Source organism: Chiloscyllium plagiosum, chromosome 1 (assembly GCF_004010195.1).
Source record: "Chiloscyllium plagiosum isolate BGI_BamShark_2017 chromosome 1, ASM401019v2, whole genome shotgun sequence".
Taxonomy (NCBI): Eukaryota; Metazoa; Chordata; class Chondrichthyes; order Orectolobiformes; family Hemiscylliidae; genus Chiloscyllium; species Chiloscyllium plagiosum.
Window position 1 is genome coordinate 61146878 of NC_057710.1, and position 22960 is coordinate 61169837.

The window sequence follows — 22960 nt, forward strand, 5'->3', positions numbered from 1 at the left end:
ATCAGCAAGGTGGCCTTTGTGTGGAGCCACAGAAAATGGGGGAGATACTAAATGAATATTTTGCATCAGTATTTACTGTGAAAAAGGATATGGAAGATATAGACTTGTAGGGAAATAGATGGTGACATCTTGCAAAATGTCCAGATTACAGAGGAGGAAGTGCTGGATGTCTTGAAACGGTTAAAGGTGGATAAATCCCCAGGACCTGATCAGGTATACACAAGAACTCTGTGGGAAGCTGGAGAAGTGACAGCTGTGACTATCGATGATACAAATATCTCAGCAATAGGCCCAGCAGAGGTGCCGGAAGACTGGAGGTTGGCAAATGTGGTGCCACTGTTTAAGAAGGGCGGTAAAAACAAGCCAGGGAACTATAGACCGGTGAGCCTGACCTCGGTGGTGGGCAAGGTGTTGGAGGGAATCCTGAGGGACAGGATGTACATGTATTTGGAAAGGCAAGAACTGATTTGGGATAGTCAACATGGCTTTGTGCGTGGGAAATCATGTCTCACAAACTTGATTGAGTTTTTTGAAGAAGTAACAAAGAAGATTGATGAGGGCAGTGCAGTAGATGTGATCTATATGGACTTCAGTAAGGCATTCGACAAGGTTCCCCATGGGAGACTGAGTAGCAAGGTTAGATTCTCATGGAATACAGTAAGAACTAGCCATTTGGATACAGAACTGGCTCAAAGGTAGAAGACAGAGGGTGGTGGTGGAGGATTGTTTTTCAGACTGGAGGCCTGTGACCAGTATAGTGCCACAAGGATAGGTGCTGGGCCCTCTACTTTTTGTCATTTACATAAATGATTTGGATGCGAGCATAAGAGGTACAGTTAGTAAGTTTGCAGATGACACCAAAATTGGAGGTGCAGTGGACAGCAAAGAGGGTTACCTCAGATTAAACAGGACCTGGACCAGATGGGCCAATGGGCTGAGCAGTGGCAGATGGAGTTTAATTCAGATAAATGCGAGGTGCTGCATTTTGGGAAAGCAAAACTTAGCAGGACTTATACGCTTAATGGTAAGGTCCGAGACAGTGTTGCTGAACAAAGAGACTTTGGAGTGCAGGTTCATAGCTCCTTGAAAGTGGAGTCGCAGGTAGATAGGATAGTGAAGAAGGCGTTTGGTATGTTTTCCTTTATAGGTCAGAGTATTGAGTACAGGAGTTGGGAGGTCATGTTGCGGCTGTACAGGAAATTGGTTAGGCCACTGTTGGAATATTGCGTGCAATTCTGGTCTCCTTCCTATCGGAAAGATGTTGTGAAACTTGAAAGGGTTCAGAAAAGGTTTACAAGGACGTTGCTGGGGTTGGAGGATCTGGGCTACAGGGAGTGGCTGAGCAGGCTGGGGCTGTTTTCCCTGGATCGTCGGAGGCTGAGGGGTGACCTTATAGAGGTTTACAAAATTATGAGGGGCATAGATAGGATAAACAGACAAAGTTTTTTCCCTGGGGTCAGGGAATCCAGAACTAGAGGGCATAGGTTTAGGGTGAGAGGGGAAAGATATAAAAGAGACCTAAGAGGCAACATTTTCACGCACAGGGTGGTACGTGTATGGAATGAGCTGCCAGAGGATGTGGTGGAGGCTGGTACAACTGCAACATTTAAGAGGCATTTGGATGGGTATATGAATAGGAATGGTTTGGATGGATATGGGCCGGCTGCTGGCAGGTGGGACTAGTTTGGGTTGGGATATCTGGTCAGCATGGACGGGTTGGACCAAGGGGTCTGTTTCCATGCTGTACATCTCAATGACTCTAAGTCTGCTATTATCCTCTTCATTTTTAAAAAAATGCACAGCCATGTATTTAATCCTTCTGAATTTGTTCTCCCCATACCTACGTTCAGGTTATTAATGAGGACAGCAACAATTCTATCAAAGGCTCATGAGAGAAAATGTCTAATCACCATACTTTGCCTAATATCCCAGAGCCAACAACATAGCTACACTATCCTTTCCTTTAACACCACATGCTTCTATCTACCAATCATATCAAATAGTTCTGGAAAGTTCAAAGGTGACTAAGAGGAACAATGTGCAGTACACGGTATATAATTGATAACAAAGTCGTCTCTGAGCATGCACTGAGTTGGAATAGCAGGAAATTTGTGGATCGAAGATCACAATTAAAAAAAAGCAGCACATTACAGACAAGAATTCTGAAGTAACAAAGAGGATTGATGAGGGCAGAGCAGTGGATGTGATCTATAGAGACTTCAGAAAGGCATTTGACAAGGTTCCTCATGGTAAACTGGTTAGCAAGTAATACAGCAAGAACTAGCCATTTGGATACAGAACTGGCTCAAAGGTAGAAGACGGAGGGTGGTGGTGGTGGAGGGTTGTTTTTCAGACTGGTGGCCTGTGACCAGTGTTTTGCCACAAGGAGCAGTGATGGGTCCACTACTTTTCATCATTTATATAAATGATTTGGATGTGAACACAGGAGGTATAGTTACTAAGTTTGGGGATGACACTAAAATTTGAGGTGTAATGGACAGTGAAGAATATTGTTATCTTAGGGTACAATGGGATCTTGATCAACTCGGCCAATGGGCTGAGAAGTGGCAGATGGAGTTTAATTCAGATGAATGTGAGGTGCTGAATTTTGGAAAAGAAAATCAGAGCAGGACCTATACACTTAACGCTAAGGACCTGGGGAGTATTGCTGAATAAAGAGACCTTGAAGTGCAGGTTCATAGTTGCTTGAAAGTGGAGGCACTGGTAGATAGGATAGTGAAGGCAGTGTTTGGTATGCTTTCCTTTACTAGTCTGAGCATTGAGTATAGGAGTTGGGAGATCACATTACATATGTAGAGGACATTGGTTAGGCCACTTTTGGAATATTGTTTGCAATTCTGAACATCCTTCCTATAGGAAGGATGTTATGAAACTTGAAAGGGGTTCAGAAAAGATTTACAAGGATGTTGCCAGGGTTGGAGATTTGAGCTACAGGGAGAGGCTGAATAGGCTGGAGCTTTTTCCCCAGAGCAGAGGTTGAGGTGACTCAGAGGATTATAAAATCATGACGGGCATGGATAGGGTGAATATACAAGTTCTGGATTGGGGGAGTCTAGAACTAGAGGGCATAGGTTTAGAGTGAGAGGGGAAAGATGTAAAAGGGACCTAAGGGGCAACTTTTTCATGCAAAGGGTGGTGTGTGAATGGAATGAGCAGCCAGAGGAAATGGTGGAGGCTGTACAATTACAACATTTAAAAATGCATCTGGATGGGTGTATGAATAGGAAGGCTTTAGAGGGATATGGTCAAAGTGCTGGTAAATGGGACCAGATTAATTTAGGATATCTGGTCGGCAAGGACAGGTTGGACAGAAGAGTCTATTTCGGTGCTGTACATCCCTATGACTCCAAGTCATACAGAGTTAATGGAAAACTGGATTTCATGTCAACATGGATTAAAAACTTTAAAATGGTACAGTGTATTGATATAAAATTTACATCAGATTACAGCTGGACCACTGTGTGTAATTATTGGGTTCTAGAGGAGGATGCTGAGATAAAAGACTGTGCAAAAGGCCATCTTCACAAGAATATATCCCAAATTCAAACCATGTAAACATTTTAAATCTGGCTTCAGGATACTCTGGACTGTGATATGCTCTTAAGAGACAAATGGGGGAGTAGTCCCATGTATGTGTTACAATGTATTACATGTTTTTTTTTTAAAAATGATGCAATGTAATCAAAACAAATTCTTATAAAAGTGGCTTTTGAGGGTTGATATTTTGTCAAACGGTCACAAATTATTTGTCGTTACCTAATAAGTTAACCACATCAAGTGTACCCAGGAAGAAAGAATATCCCTATTACACCAGACCAAAAAAAAAACAAAAAATCAAAACAATCCCCTATCAATCTTTTTGATTCTGAGAAATCTGTTGATGAAGGTTTTCAGTCACCTGTCTTTGGAGATAGTCACTTGTCTATTCTTTATTTCTCCCAAACTCAACTTATTTTAAGACATATCCTTACCATTCTGATGGCAGAAAGCTACTAAACAGAAATCTAGGTATGCAGATTTCATATTTTGTTCACAAGGCAGCAGCAAATTATCCCCTTTTACCCCGCTGAGGCCATTTCATTATGAAACTAAAGTATTGCTTAATTTAGGACATGATCAACAAAATAACTCGAGTTCCTTCTAGTCTAAAAATATGGAGGCCTGCAGTTAAGAGACGATTTTATTGCTAAGTTACAATTCGACAAACTACTGTACACTTGCACACATGCCTCAGTGACAATTTACTGAGGAAACCCAGCAAAAACCAAGTTGATACGTATATTGGGCTAACTTTGGAGATGATCCAAAAGCACTTGTGTCATGGTAAGTTATTTTCTGGAAACCTTGAGACTGGATACAATTTAGACATATGGCAGTTTTGAACAGAAAGCAGTTTTCTCAGCTTTTCAATTGCATTAACAAATGGATTTAAAAAATAGAGAAGATATTGCAGATAACACAAACCTTGGATGCATCTCTTGAGGATGGAAGTAGATGATTCCAGAAAGGTGCTGCTTTGGCATCAGTACTTCTGCAAGAAACTGGGATAGAATTAACTAGCTTAATCCTACATTTCTTTGCAACAGGAGGGCTCTCATCCCCTGAGCACATCTCTTTCCCGGATGCATTTGTTGGCGATAGCAGCTTTCGTTTAACTGTACATCTGGCAGAGGCTGTACTTGATTGTCCACAGGAGAATGGTGTTTTCTCAGAGGACAACAGTCCAGTGTTGGTACTATTGTGAATCTCACTGTCTGAGGATGGTGTTGTTGGTACTAATTTATCTCCAGGTGAACCTCTCTCTCCATCTTCTACCAAGACACTGTCCTCCGTGCCTGTGTGTTCAACAACATGCAAACCACTATGACAAAAGTGTTGTGCAGAACCATGCATAACTGGGTCTCCATCCTGGAAACCAATATCCTGTTCATTTATATAGTCACCTGTCTTTTCTACTACCTTTTCAGAAAGATTGCCATTATCAGTTCCACAGTAAGATGCATTTAGACTTTCAGTCAACGTAGCAGAATTTTTACAGTGCACATGGATTCTTTTCTGGTTGAGCTCAAGTTCTGGATGTTGCTCAGATGAATTTCTTTTAAAACCCTGTTTGCAATTTCTCTGATCCAAAGTATTTGAAGCGTTAGATAGGTGAGAAAATATTGAAAGTTGATACACTTTTTGAAACCTAACCTCACTTTCACTGTATCCTGCCAAAACTCCTCGTTCTGAGATGACATCACTGGAGTCCAAGCGATAGTCATTTGTTGGTGTACCTTGAAAGCTGCCACCTGCATGGCCTGCAGCATGCCGAGGTAGGTCTTTAGATTGCTCTTTCTGAGAAGTCTCCAGATGCATGTGCCTCATGGACTGCTGTGTTTTACACGACAGAAATGTAGAAATGCAAGGGCAGAAACTGTATTTATGGTTGGTCGCGATGAGAAGTCTCCTTCATGAAGTTAAACCAAAGATGTCTTTCTGGACACTCCTGTAGCACAGCATCTAAGAACGAAAGAAAATCACTCAATCATAAATCATTTATTTTAAATCAGTAGCTACCTATTTATAATTAACACAATTAATTAAAACATCAAGCTTTAAAACTGTGCAGCAATTGGAGCAAAGGCTTTTTTTTTCCTTATTGTTTGACATCAACAAACATGGTGTCCTTCAAACTTTAAGATTCCAGCTACTTTAAAATACTTAGTTTGCCAAATTCTTCATTTTAAAAAATAACATTTCTACATTCTCATCTTACTTCTTATGTTGCAAATTGATCAGTGGTCTGTCCAAGTCTTCAGATCTACAAAAGAAAATAGACTGGAAATGCTCAGAACCACCAACTTTTGAAAAGGAGTAAGTATTTCCAATGGACTACAATGAATATATACACACACACACACACACAATAAAGAGACAACAACAGGGACCAGCGCAGAGTCCACTTTCACCTGATGTGTACACAACCAAAAACAGCTTGCTTTTATAGAGCTCTTTTAATACCTGAAGATGGTTCACAAGACGATAACCAGACAAAATTTAACACAGCATGAAGACAACATTTAATTTTAGCCAGTTACAGGTGTTTCAAGGAGAGTCTTAAAAGGAGGAACCTTTAGAGCTTATCATTGAGTTGGCTGAAGACAGAGCTGTCAGAATTAGAAAGGAAGACATTGAAGGATACATAAGAGACCAGAGATGGAGAACTGCTGAGTTCTTGGAGTTAAAAATCACATAACACCAGGTTATAGTCCAACAGGTTTAACTGGAAACGCTAGCTTTCGGAGAGCTGCTCCTTCATCTGGTAGTTGCGGAGTACACGATTGTAAGACACAGAATTTATAGCAAAAGTTTACAGTGTGATGTAACTGAAAATTATACAGTGAAAAATACCTTGATTGTTTGTTAATGTTACCTTAATTGTTTGCTAACACCGGCATCTCCAAATTATGAGTTCTTGGAGATTGTGTGGCTAAATGCAAAACACATCTGACACATGTGTCCAGAGAAAGATCAGGTAAAAGCTTACTAAGTTAAAGACCCCAAACACACAATTCACCCTCCAACCAGCCTTCTGAAAAACCTGCCCTGGTTGGGGAAGGACTGAATCTTGATTGACAGGCCTACATTTGCAAAGCAACCTGCCTATTAGTCAACATTCATGTCTAAAATACTGCAGGCTCACTTGGTTAAGATTATTCAAACTGACTTATCCATAGTAGCTGTTCTCGTCTTCAAGAATGTGGCTGCATCACATGACATTACACAAAGAAAATAGATAAACCTTCTGAAGTAGGTTTTCCATACAAGAGAAAATAAGTCAATAAAAATTAGCAACCATCAATTTTAATCGATATACAGTTCACTTTAAATTCACAAAATAATTCATCATGTACAGATACCTATGTTTAGGTAGAGACCATTTCAATAAATATGCCAAGGTTTCAGCTGTTTACAATCAACATGAATGACTTGGAATAAGAGACCAAATAAATGGTTTACAATAAAGATAGGCAGAAAGTCAACTGAGGATGACATAATAGTTTATAAAAGGAGTTTATAAAGTCTGCGATAAGGGAGTGCACAAAACATTCACAGATGGAGTATAATTTGGGAAAATGTGAATCTGCACACTAGCAGGAAGCACAGATTCCTGGGATGAATGGGCAATATTCGGAGAAAAATTTGTACCTGCATCCATTGCAGTTAAGAATGAGCAGCCATCTTAGAGAAATGGAAGATCCTGTGGCAATTTGTCAGTATGGTACTGAGGGGATATTTCAATTTCTGAGAGGGACCAGGGAAAAAGGTTTAAAAATAAGGGGACTCCTTTTTACAGTGGAGTTGAGGTGATATTTTTCCTCTCAGTCGGTTGTTTGTCTTTTAACTTCTTTTCAGATAGCAGTGAAGGAAGGATCTTTGAATATTTTTAATGCTGAGTTATACAAATTCTTGATTGACAAAGGAATCAAAAAGTATGGAGTAGACAAGAAAATGGAGTTGAGGCCACAGTTAGATCAGCCATGAACTTACTGATGGCAGACCACACTTTCAGGGGCCAAATGGTTGAGTTCTACATCTAGTTGATACGCATAGGAGATAGAGTCATACAATATGGAAACAGACCCTTCGGTCCAACTAGTCCATGCCGACCATGGTCTCAAATTAATGGCTATTTTAAACTTTGATAGGATAGTAAAATGGTCTTTCACCATAACAATATATAAATCGTGGAAGAAAATTATATTGTCTACTTAGATCGTACTCTGGTCTTATTTTTAAAATATTGGTTCAAGTATTGTCTCATTATACATCTTGTTTTTAATTTAATTCTTTTTCAGCACTGTACAGTTCCCCAAATTTCAAAAATAGAAAAATGTGTATTCACATCCATAATTAACTATGTCAAATCTCATGAATCAAATTTCCTTTTGCATGCATTTGTTTCCATTATTAACAGCTTTGAATTCCTGATGCACTGGATTGTGTTCTGTCAAACCTATTCTTCTCTGTAAGAAAGTACTCTCGAATTTTACACAGTATTACTACTTCAAACTTCTATTAATGCGCTAAGTAAAACCTTCAAAGTCCAATCTAAAAACTCAGCCATTTGACCCAATCCCAACTATTGCAATCAATAAACATTCGAGTGGTTCTACCAATAATGCAATGTGTGCTTCAGACAGCATATTTTTATGTAGCCCAAAACTAAATTTCATAAACTTGAGGAGCTTATTCAGGATTTAGGGAGACTTTTGTTTCCACATTGCGTGAATTCAGCACTTTTCTACGATTCACCTCACCTTGAGAGCCAGATAGTCTGTCAATCTTCAATTCTATTTTAGACTGACTATTATCTATTCATTCTGTCTAACGGTTTAATTAAAAACTTTAAAAATCATCGTAGACAAAAACAGGAATTCTGCACCCAGCCCATCCCTAGCTGAGCCAGCTCCACCATTTAATTAGATTGAACTGGGAATTAAACTGCACAGAGACAGATCAGAATTTGTAAATCATTCCAAAATGGTCTATTTAGGGAACGTAATTTTCAATGTCAAAAATAAAATCAACATGTAATCTTGAACAAACCACATCTTCAATAAGGGTTAGAACAACTATGGAGCAAGAAGATAGTGGAAAATTGAATTGAATTTATTGTCACGTGTACCAAAACACAGTGAAAAGCTTTGTCTTGCGAGCAGTACAGGCAGATCACATAGTTAAGTAGCATAGATAAGTAAATAATAGGTAAACAGCAGCAAACACAAAAAACACAGGTACAGGTGAACGTTAATTGTTTGAGAGTCCATTCAGTATTCTAACAACAGTAGGGTAGAAACTGTTCCGAAACTGGCTGGTGCATGTGTTCAGGCTTCTGTACCTTCTGCCCAAAGGTAGAGGTTGTAGGAAAACATTGTCAGGTTAGGATGGATCTTTGAGAATGCTGGAGGCCTTTTCTTGACAGCGGGCCTGGTAGATGGATTCTATAGATGGGTGGTTGGTCTTTGTGATTGTCCGGGCCGAATTCACCACTCTCTGTAACTGTCTCCGATCTTGAATGGTACAGTTGCCATACCAAGTAATGATACACCCAGACAGAATGCTCTTGATGGCACACCTATTCACCATCATGCCAAATTTCCTCAGCTGCCTGAGGAAGAAGAGACGTTTTTGAGCATTTGCAACCAGTGAGCCCACATGAAGAGCCCAAGAAAGCTTGTTGTGGATGACCACTCCGAGGAGCTTGACACTCTCCACTCGTTCCCCCTCTGTGCTATTAATGTGTAGGGTGGCACGAGTAACATCCCGCTGGAAAGTCAATAATGAGGTCCTTGGCTTTGCTGGCATTGACAGCTCGGTTGTTCTCAGTGCACCATTTTTCCAGGTCTCACACCTCCCGCCTGTTTTGTCATCATCTGAGATTCGACCAACTATGGTGGCATCATCAGCGAACTTGTAAATGCCATTAGTCTGGTATTTGGCAATGCAGTCATGGGTACACAGTGAGTACAGTAGGGGGCTGAGTATTCAACCCTGCGGGGGAACAGTGTTGAGTGTTATGAGGATGAAATATCGTCCCCAATCTTCACTGATTGTGGCCCATAGGTCAGGAAACTGAGGATCCAGTTGCAGAGAGCGGGGTTTAATCAGAGATCACTAAGTTTAGTAATCAGTCTCGAGGGGATAATAGTGTTGAAGGCCAAACTGTAGTCAATGAGTAGGACTCTTATGTAGCTGTTCTTGGTGTCAAGATGTTCTAGGGAGGAGTGAAGGGAAAGTGATATGGCATCTGATGTGGATCTGTTGGTCTGATTGGCAAATTGGAGTAGTGGGGAAGATAGAGTTGATTTATGCCATGACCAGCCTTTCAAAGCACCATTTAACCCACTGGCCTGTGGCTGAACACTTCAACTCCCCCTCCTACTCTGCTAAGGACATGCAAGTCATTGGCCTCCTCCACCGCCAAACTCGAGCTACCCGGCACCTGGAGGAAGAACGCTCATCTTCTGCCTTGGGACCCTCCAGCCACAAAGGACCAAGGTGGATTTCACCAGTTTCCTCATTTCCCCTGCCCCCACCAACTTGGCACCACCCTCTTGAACTGTCCTACATGTTCATCTCCCTTCCCACTCCACCCTACCACTATTACACCCCACCTTCACTACCTATCACATTCCCAGCTATCTTCCCCTCAGTCCTAGTGACCTCAAATCATCTCTCAACCCTCTTGGTCCCCCCACTTCATTCCTAATGAAGAGATTATGCTTGAAACGTCGACTCTCCTGCTCCTCTGATGCCACCTGACCAGCTGTGCTTTTCCAGCACCACACCTTTTGACTCTGATCTCCAGCATCTGCAGTCCCCTCTTTCTCGCAGTGGTTATGTTGTCTTTTATTAGAATTGGTTATTGCCCGATTTTTATGTGGTGAGAAATTTACTTGCACTTAAAAAGAGTCATACAGCACAGAAACACACCTTCAGTCCAACTCATCCACACTCATCCAGACATCCCAGTCTAACCTAGCCCCATTTGCCATCTTTTGGGCCATATCCCTATTCATGTACCCACCCAAATCTTTTCATCAAGTGAGGGAGTACAAAACTAAAGGGCATAGTGTAAGGTGAGAGGGGAAAGATTTATAAGGGACGTAAGGGGCAACTTTTTCACGCAGAGGGTGGCACATGTATGGAAATGAGCTGTCAGAGAAGGAGGCAGATACAATTACAATATTAAAAAGGCAGCTGAATGGGTATATGAATAGGAAGGGTTTAAGAGGGAAATGGGCCAAAATGCTGGTAAATTAGACTAGATTAATTGAGGATATTTGGTTGGCCTGGATGATTTGGACCACAAGATGTTTCCGTGATTTACAACCCGATGACCAAGAGTACATCTTTCACCTTTGCCACACTTAATGCCTCCTCCAATTGTTTTTCTTGTATTCATTCATGGGTTGAGGACATAACTGCTATCTGGGATGGACAATAAATGTTGGTCTGGCCAGTGAAGCGGCAACCTCATTGCTGTGGGTCTGGATTCACAGGTAGGCCAGACCAAGTAAAGATGGCAGTTTCCTTCCCTAAAGGGCATTAGCAAACCAGACAGTTTTTTCCAACAACCAGCCATCGTCATTATTAGAAGCTTGATTCCAGATTTTCTTATGGAATTAAAATTCCACCATCTGCCATGGCGGGATTTGAACCCAGGTCCCCAGAGCATTACCAGAGTCTCTCATTGACAGTCTAGCGATAATCCCACCTGGTCGTCACCTCCCCAACATGAAAGAGTACTGGTTCATCAGCAAAGGAAGGACAATATGTAGTTACCAACAGGTTTCCTTGTCCATGTTTAACTTGAAACCATGAGACTTCATGAGGTCTGAAGTCAATCTTGAGGACTTCCAGGGAGACTCCTTCCTTTTGCATCACCACCTTTGCAGTGGATAGATTTGGTTATAGTAATGGTGGTGTCTGGGACTTGTCTCTGCAAGGCATGATTCTGCGAGTATGACTGTGTTAGTCTTTTGCTTGACTAATCTGAAACAACTGTCCCAATTTTGGCACCAGCAACCAGACATTAGTAAGGAAGATCAGCAGGGCTACTTCCGCCATTGTCTTTCCTGCTGCCTATGTCAATGCCAGGTGGTCTATTGGTTTCATCTCTTAGATGATTTTCTAGCAACTTATACAAGAGAGTGACTTGCTAAGCCATTTCAGAGGGCAGTTGAGAATCAACTATGGCTATGACTCTGGAGTTACACGTCGACCAGACCTGGTGAGGATGGCAGATGTGTTTTTCCAATGATTGAAAACTGTTTCATGATCGTTAGTAAGTTCTTAATTGCAGATTTTTTTGTTTGTTGAATTGAAATTCCACCATTTTCCATGGTGGGACTCAAACCTCGATTCCCAGAACATGAGCTGAGTTTCTGGCTTAATAGTCTAGTGATAATACCACTAAGCCATCACCTCACTGCCCAATAAACCCATAATTTTAGGGCCAAAGAAGTTGATACAGGAAGGTAGATTAGATTCCCTACAGATTGGAAACAGGCTATTTGGCCCAACAAGTCCACACCGATCCTCTAAAGAGTAATCCACCCAGACCCATTCCTCTACCCAACATTTACCCAACTAATGCATCCAACACTATGGACAATTTAGCACGACCAATTCACCTGACCTGCACATCTTTAGATTGTGGGAGGAAACTGGAGCACCCGGAGGAAACCCACTCAGACACGGGGAGCATGTGCAAACTCCACACAGATAGTCGCCAGAGGTGGGAATCAAACCCGGGTCCCTAGCACTGTGAGGCATCAGTACTAACCACTGAGCCACTGTACCGCCCCACTCAGATTTGAGCTGAGGACCTCTTGATGGTGGTAACAGCAATCCCACAGTCCATTTTTGAAGTGATGTAAATGCAATAAAATGCATGATAGATAAATAAGAAAAAGCTCTGAGGAAGGGTCATTGGACCCAAAATGCTATTTATGCTTTCTCCCTACAGATTCTGCTAGACCTGCTGAGGTTTTTCAGCAATTTATGATTTTGTTTCTGATTTCTAGCACCTGCAGTTCTTCAGTTTTTTTCATTTCATAAAGAAAAGCTTGGTTATTAAAGCAGAGCTTTACTGAGGAATTGAAAAGAGTACAACAAAGCTCAAAGAGTTGAGGGAGTTAACTGGGTGGAAAGGTTTGCGAAGAATTACTTAGCCTAGGGCACAGATGACAAGGCGAAACTGAACAAGGTGTCAGATGCAAGACAACCAAATTAGAGGAGAGAGGCTGGGGGAGGTTAAAGCAATAGAGAGTACCATGGTCATGGAGGAATTTGAACAGCAAAGTGAGAATTTTAAGGACTGGAAATGACAACAGAATAGGACACAATTTGCGTTGTTGCACTGGATATGGACCAAAAAAAAAATTAATGTTCCATAGTCCTCTAATATCTTAGAATCCTCCAACGCTAGAATACCACCAATGGTGTACAAAAGTATAGACAGTACTGACGGTCAAATCAGTGCGTGGTTCAATTCAACAATCTTTTACAAAGTTTTGATTCAACTAGTCAATGTCCCTCTGCAGCTTGTCCACTCACTCCCAAGTTATTATCCAACTCAATAATCACGTATTGGATAGCCTTACGACCAGTTTATATCTTATCATCAAGAATATATTACCAAAGTTTTCATGGTAACAACAGAACTGAACCTAATTTATTTGGAATAGAACAGAAAATTCCAGAAATGCTTGGCATATTTTCTAGCATTTATGCAAAAACAGTTAAGATTTCAGGTGACCTTTAGTCAGAATTGTGAAGAATGGTTTGTATGCTGAATTATTTGAAGGATATCCATTTTAGCACCTTTAGAAACACCCTATAGTGTTACTCAGAACCTTCCTGTGTCAATTAAATGTTTAAATTATTCTAAAATTTGCCTGCATGTCTTTGTAAAGTCAATTCCATTCAAGAAAAATCATCTCAGAATTGTTTCGCGAAGGAGGCATTTCATCCAAATGTGTTAGCACTGGCTCTCCAAGTGAATATTCAGTTAATGCCCGTCTTCCATCTTCTACCCACAACCAGGAGAAGTGTCCTTTTTTAAGACAGTAATCCAATGTAGGTAAAACTACAACATTGAAAAGACATTTGGATAGACACGTGAATAGAAAAGGTTTGGAGGGATATAGGCCAGGGGCAGGTAGGTGGAACTAATTTAGTTTGGGATTATGTTCGACATGGACTGGTCGGACCAAAGGGTCTGTTTCTGTCCTATATGACTTTATGACCTGTATTTGGCTATGTGAGTAGTTGGTCCCACCACCAAAACTAAACTGACTAGCCTGTATTTGCTGGGCTTATTTTTTATAAGGCATTTTGGATAATTTTTCAGCCCTCAGGCACCATCCAGCAGTCTCAATGTCAGTGGCCAATGTCTCTGTAATACATAAGCACACACCTTGATATGATACTTTGAATTTCCTTTTCATATTAATTGCCAGTCTTTTTTCACTGTCAGATTTCACTTGCTTGCTTGGTTACCCTACCTCAAACTTCCACTTTCAACTTGGTTCTCAACTGTGTTATTTATCACAAACATACTTACTTTATCATAGTTTCTTTTACTTTAGTCATCCAGGGAGCTCTGGAATGGTTTCTCCTTTCAAGGAAATATACTTCAACTGTGCCTGGAATAGCTTTTCTTTGAACATGGTCTGCTGTTTAACGGTTTCAACTGCCATTCTTTGGAGTTCAATTTATTTAGCCCAGATCCAATCTGAGCCCACTGAATGCAGTCTTCTCTGCATTGGTAAGACCAAGTAGACACTGGGCGACTACTCTGTGGAACACTTCCACACTGATTCTAAGATTGATCATGACCTTCCAGTTGCTTGCTCTTTCAATACATCATTGTACTGATTAAATTAGATTAGATTCTCTACAGTATAGAAACAGGCCATTTGGCCCAAGTCCACACTGACCCTCTGAAGAGTAATCCACCCAGACACATTTTCCTCTGACTAATGCAACTAACACACTATGGGGAATTTGGCATGGCCAATCCACCTGACCTGCACATCTTTGGATTGTCGGATGAAATTGGAGCACTCAGAGGAAACCCCTGCAGACGTGGGGAGAATGTGCAAACTCCACACAGTCGCTTGAAGCTGGAATTGAAACTGGGTTCCTGGTGCTGTGAGGCAGCAGTGCTAACCACTGAGCTAACATTCCGCTCCGTTGCCAGGTTGTTTGCCAGCAACATTCGCACTACTTCTTTATCAGTGCGCACACCTCCAAGCTGTGAACAATAGAAACCTCTGAACTGGAAGTCAACGTGTTGGCATGTCAATTGGCAGAAGAAAGTTGGAGCAGCTGTTGTGCTAACATTTGTTTTAGGGTCATTGCAATGATTCACTGGAACTGAACACAAGCTGGAGCAGGGCCTCATTTTCCACCTAGGTAGTTTACAGTCTTCAAGACTCAGTAGAGCAAGAACACTGGCCTTGATTTTGATTAAGAAATAGTGACAGGTATGTAACAAGAGGCCAATGCGCAAGTGCCAGTTTTTCACCTATGACAAAATGGAAGTGATACCTGTCAAAAACTCACTCACTCTCAAGGCTTTTAAGTGAATTGTTTCTGGTTTCATATCAGCAATTACTTTAAGTGAATAACCGTCCCTAAACTACTTCAAGATCTTTAGTGATTTGACTGAGGTGTAGTGAAGTAGGATTCCATGATGATGTCTCAAGCATATCGGAGTCTTGAATCATGGAAAAATGAGAATGCCAAGAAAAAGTAACATTAATTAATTTCTGTCCAAAGTTACTGAAGAATATTTTCAACAAGCCAAAAACTGGCGAAGACTGCAATAAAGCATTTCATAATACAACGTCCATGACATAATATCACAAACGTAATCACTATGTGAAGTGAGTCAGATGTCCAAAACATCTTAGGAGCTTGCCAATTCCATTCTCAGTTTGGAATAGGGATCACAACAGAAGGTCTTAAGAGTCCTAGGACATCACTGCTGTATTTTTTTTTAAAACAGCATCTAAATATCTTCTAGCACAGGACAAAGACTGAACTCTACAGGTTATCAGACACCTTGTCCAACAACATCCTGTCTGCAAAAAGTCAGTGGGATGAATGAAAAAATCATGGTGAGGGTGCCCCAGTCGCTCTGTGGCCAGTGGCCTTCAATAGAGTGGAGGAAGGAATGTTACCCTTCCGATTTTCAATTTAACGCGTGTGGTGTTAGATCAGGGTTCGAGCTTCTGTTCACCTTGCCAAATACCAAGTGGGCAGCTTCTGCAAAAGTCTGTGATTCGAGGCGCCACGGTAGAAAGACAACTTGAGAAGGGGGCTGGGAAAAGGTAAACCTTGGGCAGGAGTCTCCCATGGACCAAGAAAGCCCATACCAAAGCACACAATCCTGTCTATCAGTAACACAGAGGGAGAATTTCCTGCCTGGCCACTGGATGGACCTTTCCTGTTGCATTTTAAATGGCAATAGTAGAATGAGACCCTTAAGTAACATTAATTGCCCATTTAATGGTCTCAATTGACTCAGGTGGTCCAATGCCATGAAACATCAGTATAAATTCAATGGGGGTTGAGACAATTGGGAATTTTACAGTATTTTTAGAGCTCCTCCCATACTCCGTCCCCAATTTGGGTAGGGGAGGCATAAAATACAGCCCAAAATCTGAACAGACCAAGAGAAAAAACATGGTAAAATCAAATGAGTGAATGGTAGCTAGATGAAGCTTGTAGTTTTATGATCTGAAGATTATGTGTGAAATGGAAGGCTGGAAATAGAAGTGAATTAAAGAAGGTGTTTGAGATAAATCTTCATTTGAATAACCTGAGAATAGAGCAAGGAAGATTGCACATAAAATTATACAATAAAATCTGGTGATCTCTACCATGAATGTCTTGTACTAGTTTTGGACTAGTATCCCATAATCAAATAGGACATGACACCATCGAAGCCAAAAGGACACTTCGATTCTCTGCAGAAGAATGACTGGAACAGGAGCTGGGTGTTTTTGGTTCATTATTGCTTGTTAAAAATGGGATGTGTGCACTGACTCCACTGTTATGTCCATGTACGTACAACTGACGTTATGGTTGTGCAACCACTCGCACCATCACCTGGTTCGTTCACCACTTCACTCGCCACTCTCTTGTTACTTCATTCACTTCCCATTCGTGACGCCTCGCTGCCCTGTTTTCTAAATCTTGAGGGAAACAGAAAGAGAGAGAAACCAGGGCAGCGAAGGACAGGGAGGCAGTGATGAGTCAGGGGCTGGGCATCTAGAGAATGGGATCAAAAACAAATTGCAGCTGCGATCCCAGGAACTTCAACTGATGTTTGGAATTTAATTCTGTGAAAGCTGCAATCTTTGACCATGGTAAGGAGGCTATCAGAGTGAGATCACAAAATTAGGACCCTAAAAAATATTACTGGTAGTACACTTCACATGGCTCAATATTTCAGATGCAACGAGATGGTTATTCGATACATTCCCTGCATTTATGTGGCAGTAAATGCAGCCAACAAGTCCAAAACTTAGAGAATGCAAACTTGAATAAAAGAAGATTTAAAAAACATTTCTGACGCTCTGTACTACAATGTAGTTTTGCAACACTATTAATTCATTTATTGCTTGTATTCTATTTTCAATTTCTCAGTCATAATTTCCATTAATTACATATGAAACGATATTCATAAGAATTAAAACTATTCTACTAAATTTTAAAAGCTGCACAAAACAGTCGTTTTCAGAATGGAATTTGTAGTGAAGGAAAAGGGCATTACTTTTTCCAAACACAGATAACACCATGATCTCTGCTACATCTGTCCCTAGCTGATGATGTCATTCCATAAATAAATCTACTAGTCTAATGTGCTGACTCACATCATAGAAATTTGAGAAATATCGTGATGCTCAATGTAATTTAGTTTCTGGGTAGATGTTACAAAATGAAGTTTTGAAATGTTCCCATAAACTTCACTTTTTTCAAAAAAAAAAATGATGTAGGTAAGACATTCTTTTTAAAGCAAACTAAAGAAACTGCCCAAATATTTGGCATTACAAATTAATAGCAGCCTTAAAAAGAAGAGATATACGTGTATAATATATAAGAAAAAGCCATGCTCCTCAACTGAAGTCGTCAAAAAAAATTCCACAAATGTTGGAAAGAACAATGTGAATGCAAGAGAACATAATGACCCTTTTTCTGGTAAAATCCAGTCTGCTGCATATGCTGTCAAATTTCTTCCTGACCAATGTTACGAAGAGTGAAAGCAAGACTCCAGCAAATATACACCTTTCAGTTCAAGATTCAATTTTGCTCTACCCGTAGACCACTGAAATTCTGTATCAGTGTTGGTCAATTTATCAGCGTCATCTCACCTAACTGCTAGTAAATTTCTGCTTAGATTAAAATAGGTCAGTCAATAATAAGAGTTCCTCATCCCAGTGCTGTGGTAATCAGATCTTGCCTCAAGAAAGAGGAAGAGAAACTCTCAGTCAGTTATGATACATCATGTAGCATCAAAGTGGAATATTTGCTTGGTCTATCAGGGAAAAAAGGAGGAAGAAATAAGAGCTAACAGAATTCAAAACAGACAATTAGTAAGTAGCCATTAGTCTTCAAAAATAAGTAAAATTCTTTTGCAGCTCTTAAAACAATGCTTGCTACTTTTGACAGGGCACATTACAGTTTAGCTGTAATTTGATCAACATTCATTAAATATTTTTCAATGGTCTATAATAAACCCAACTTGAGTATTGCTGAGGAACAGTATAATTGTATAATATTTTAGTCTTACATATATTGGGACAATTTGCAAGAATACCAATGCAAAAGGTAAACAATATTGTACTGCACAAGAGGAGTGCTGACTGGTTAGCAAGTGGACTCTGGTAGAGGCATAGCTGTGAAGAGTGTACCCATTAATACTGATTCACAGCTAATATCCAGACTTTGTTGACATTTTAAACCGAGCAGGATGACTATTTTTTTGTGCAGGCATCGCTCTAAACGACGAAACGATGGCCAGAATATCTGTACATGCTCTTTGAAGATTGTTCAAGGTATTGCCCTGAGAAAGAACAATTAGAGTCAACTTGTCTTACCTGAAATTTAAACAAAGCTTGAAGCAAAGCTTTAACAAAAACATCTTGTTTTTGAAAATCTCAGATCTCATTTAGATTTTCCTATTTGTAGATTTTAGATAATTTGTAAAATAATTAATGAGTCAATAAAGTAGGTAAAACAATTTAAAATCTGCAAACAAAAAAAGTGGATTAAGCACAGGAACTTGCGAACAGATTGACAGAGGATCTATGAAGCTATAAACCCAATATAGCAATAGAATATTAAAACTGACTCCTATTTTAAAGCAGAATTTAGGAAGGCATCGTTAGATATAATTTGAGCAGCGAGCAATTACTGAAGTATTTAACAAAGATTTGCAAGAAGTAGTTACGACCATCTAACCATCCCAAGGTGCAAGAAAGTCCATTTGCTCAAAGGGAAAATAACAATTAAACTATAATTTACTGTGTTAAATGATCCAGAACATTGCTCAGTCATTTATAGAAGTTGAATCAAATTAAATTGCGAAAAGAAGGTTTTTGTAACTGGATTAATCAAAGTGATCAGAAGTGCTTCCCAAATGTCAAGAGTTCAGAAAATTGACAGAACAGACCATCCAACAGCTTGAAATTTGATAGCAAGTCAAGTCGAAAGCGAGCTTAATCTATTTTGGCCTCTTCCCAACGGACTTTGGCCCGAGTGTATCATCTTTGCATATGGAAAAAGTACGAGCACATGCAAAAGGATTTGCAATAAAAAGATAACTGCAATACTTCTGTACAACTTAAGAGTGTTCAATTAATCAGGGCCACCACATTTGCATTTAAATAGGAACTAGAATTTGTTTCCAGTAGGCTTACTGATCACTTCTATTTCTGGTGCTCCATAACAAAGATTATGATTACGTGTCTTAAGGTGTCTATATAATTTCAGAGAACAAAAAATGCAAAAAAATTACAAACAGTGAAACGGAGTTGAACTGCTCACCAAACAATATTAACAGCAGCACCAGATCACGTGCCAATGGACCGAAGCCCTCAAAATTGTTTAAAGCAAATTATGCAGACTATTATGTATCTGACTCCCAAAATAAATTGAAAAACTTCACATTACAACCACATATTTATATAGTACAATCAAAATGTCCCAAAGCTGTTCTTATTGGAAACATAGACCCAAAGCAGTTTTGGAAGGAAAGTTTGGCCACACAAATGTTTAAGAATACAAGTTAGAAAAGTGGAGGAACTCAGGAAGAATATTGCTGAAGTAACTGAAGGCTCAGTCATAATTTTGATTCCCAAATGTGCTTCACTCACCAATGTAGGTGTGAAAACTTTTGAACATGTTCAGTGAAATGCCAGCTAGAATATCAGCGGGGTCATTAAGTTCAGAGGTAACAGATGTATGCATTTGGAGTTTGTGGAGCTGTAATTTGGCAAGTGTTAGAGATATACAGTATAAATCAAAGGCACAATGCTATTAGTGGTGGACCTATTCCTCCTTTTCGTTCCTGTGAATAAAGCTCAATTTATATGGTCACTGGTGAATGAAATTTGCAATCAGTGAAAACTATCCTAGCTGTCAAAATGTCACTAATTATTTAGCACAAGAACTACTTAGATTAATCTAGCCTGTAAACATAATCAACAGCCCCAAGGTATTTCACAAGAACAATTCTAACAGTTCCAATCATGAACAGATATCAGTTGATATAACCAAAAAACTGGTGAAAGTTTGGGTTTTAAGGAGATCCTTTTTTTAAAAAAAGGAAGAGAATGAGAAGCATAGAGGGGAGATTTGAGAGCTCAGAGTGTATGAAAATTAGGGTTCCCCCCACAATGGTAGAACAGGTAACAATTGGGTATTGAGGCCAGAATTAGAGGAACATAGATATCTTGGTGGGTTGTAAGGATGGAGGAGATTGTAGATATAGGGCAGGGTGAGGCTAAGGAGGGATTTACAAACAAGAATTAGAACTCAAAAATCAAAATTTTGCTCCATGGGGTGCCAATGTAGGTCAGGTGACAAAGGATTTTAAGGGAAATTAGACTTGATGCAAAGGAAGCAGAGATTTTGAGGACTTCACATTATCTGGCAGAAATATATAGAACTAGCGAGAACTGCAGTGGAACAATCAAGTTTCATTGCTGATGAAGGGCTTTTGCCCGAAACGTTGATTTTCCTGCTCCTCGGATGCTGCCTGACCTGCAGCGTTTTTCCAGTACTACTCTAACCTTGAACCAAATTTCAAAGTAGAGGCATAATGAGGATTTCAGCTGCAGATGAGTGGTTAAAGCAACATCAGGCAATGTTACCGAAGAGGAAGTAGGCAGTCTTGACAATAATACAAATCAGTTACGAAGCTCGTCCTGGGATCGTGTGTTTCACCAGGTTGCAACCAATACTTAAGAGATTATCTTGTCAGTCTTGAGGGAGATGGATGGAGTTGGGGCACATCACGTTGATGAAATAACCTCAATAGATCCTTGAGGGAAATCAGAGCGGATGGTATGGGATAAGGTAGAGTAGCGTTAAGACCATTAATATGGGAGCAGACATTGGCCATTTAGCCCATCAAGCCTGTTCCACTACTCATTGAGGTCATGGCTGAGCTGATAATCCTCACTTCCAATTTTCTTCCTTTTTGCGATAATCTTCAATTCCCTTTTTGATTAATAATGTCCATCATCCTTGAATATACTTGACAGCCCTCTGCAGTGAAGAACTCGACAGATTCAGAGAAGAAATTTCTTCTCAACTCCTTGTTCCGAGATTATGCTTTCTGGTTCTATACATCTGCCCTGTCAAGTCCCAAGAATGTTACTATTTTAATAAGATCACCTGTCATTCTTCGAAAATCCAATAAATACAGGTCCAATCTACTCAATCTCTCCTCCAAACAGTCCCTTCACACCTGGTATCAGCTGAGCGAATCTTCTCTGGACTGTTTCCAATGCCAGTTCTTGTTTGACTGCAATCAAACGACTGAGAATGTGTGCAAGTGAGAACAGTCCCACCGAGCTGGATGACAGTGGAGGAACATCAGAATAGGAAGGATGTCAACAGCTACATTCACATAGAGAAGGGCTTGTCACACATGATTCACACAACTGGCTGTTTAATTTTCAATGGGCAGATACTCAGTACTAAAGTAGTTCCAAGATATGATCAGATGTCACACTATCGTCAAACAACTCCAACTTCAAATGGATTTGAAATACTACTTTACATCACCCCATGCAATGAAGATCCATCTTCAGTATAAATGTTGTAACATTAGGACAAGGACATATCACCTAATATACCTAGCATTTCTGGTTACTTCGATTGCTTACTGTGAAGCATATTTGATATTATTTTGCATTAATCTTCGATTTGGGCATAAGATACTCAATTAGTTGGTTAAACCTACCATTCCACTGTACTGTTGATCTTCTTGTCTGGGGATAAGCTGTGCCACTTGCCTTTCTTGGTGCAAAAGATTCCAAATGGTTTTGGCATGGAGGTCAGCTATTCTGGTAAATCTTCCATTTTGACAACCAGAGACATCAATTGGTTGCAGAGTGACTTCCACCATCACTGGAACATGCACTTGCTTACAAAAGCACAAGTGTTTTCACTTTAGTTCCAGGACACTGTAGCACTGGAAAAATGAATTAAATTTGCATTAGTGTGTTATTTCCATTACAATTTGATGCACAAAGTTACTGAGACATGGCTATAGAAAATTACAACTTAGAATTAATATTGTAGGATATAACATTTTGAAAAGATAGAAATGGAAAAAGAGAATTAGAGATAACAATGACAGAAGAATGCATCCATCAGCACAGAACCCATACAGATGTATGAAAAAATAAAGGTGCAATGTACAGGTCACCTAATATTAATTGCGGAAGAGTGGTGAAGGCAGGTTAAAGAATGGAGTAAATTACACAATTATGGTCTACTTGAACTACCTTGAAATTCACGAGACATAAATGGTAGGTAAAAGATACAAAGAGTTGATCAACAAGTAGGAATCTTTACTAACCAGAATATTAAAACAAACAGATGGGGGTAAATGTATTGTTGGATCTAGTAATGGGTAATAAACCCAAGTCAAATATGAGAAATTAAACGAGAAAGAACACCTCGGCAATAATGACCATATGCATTAAAGTCTTTAATCGAGAAGGACATCAATATGGTGGAAAATCAGGCTAACAAATTGAGAGAAGCTGATTTTGAGTATAAATAAAATGGATACTGACTGTGGAATACACATTTGATAGAGTACAGGGAGAATATATTCCACTAAAAGGAAAGAACATGG

General features: G+C 39.9%; 1 protein-coding gene across 4 annotated transcripts in view; it reads right to left on the minus strand.

The window, feature by feature from the left end:
• Positions 1–22960, minus strand: part of LOC122548935 (protein FAM214B) — a 152330-nt gene that overhangs the window by 46051 nt on the left and 83319 nt on the right. For 2 of the 4 annotated variants that reach the window (XM_043687921.1, XM_043687929.1), the window contains exons 3-4: positions 22058–22288; positions 4486–5523 (exon numbers count right to left, since the gene is read on the minus strand). In XM_043687921.1, coding sequence (XP_043543856.1) covers positions 4486–5388 — 903 coding nt within the window. In that variant the 5' untranslated portion in view covers positions 5389–5523; positions 22058–22288. Of the gene's footprint in view, positions 1–4485; positions 5524–5779; positions 5826–22057; positions 22289–22960 lie in introns of those variants that run through there. The other 2 variants (XM_043687943.1, XM_043687939.1) reach the window with 2 other exon arrangements.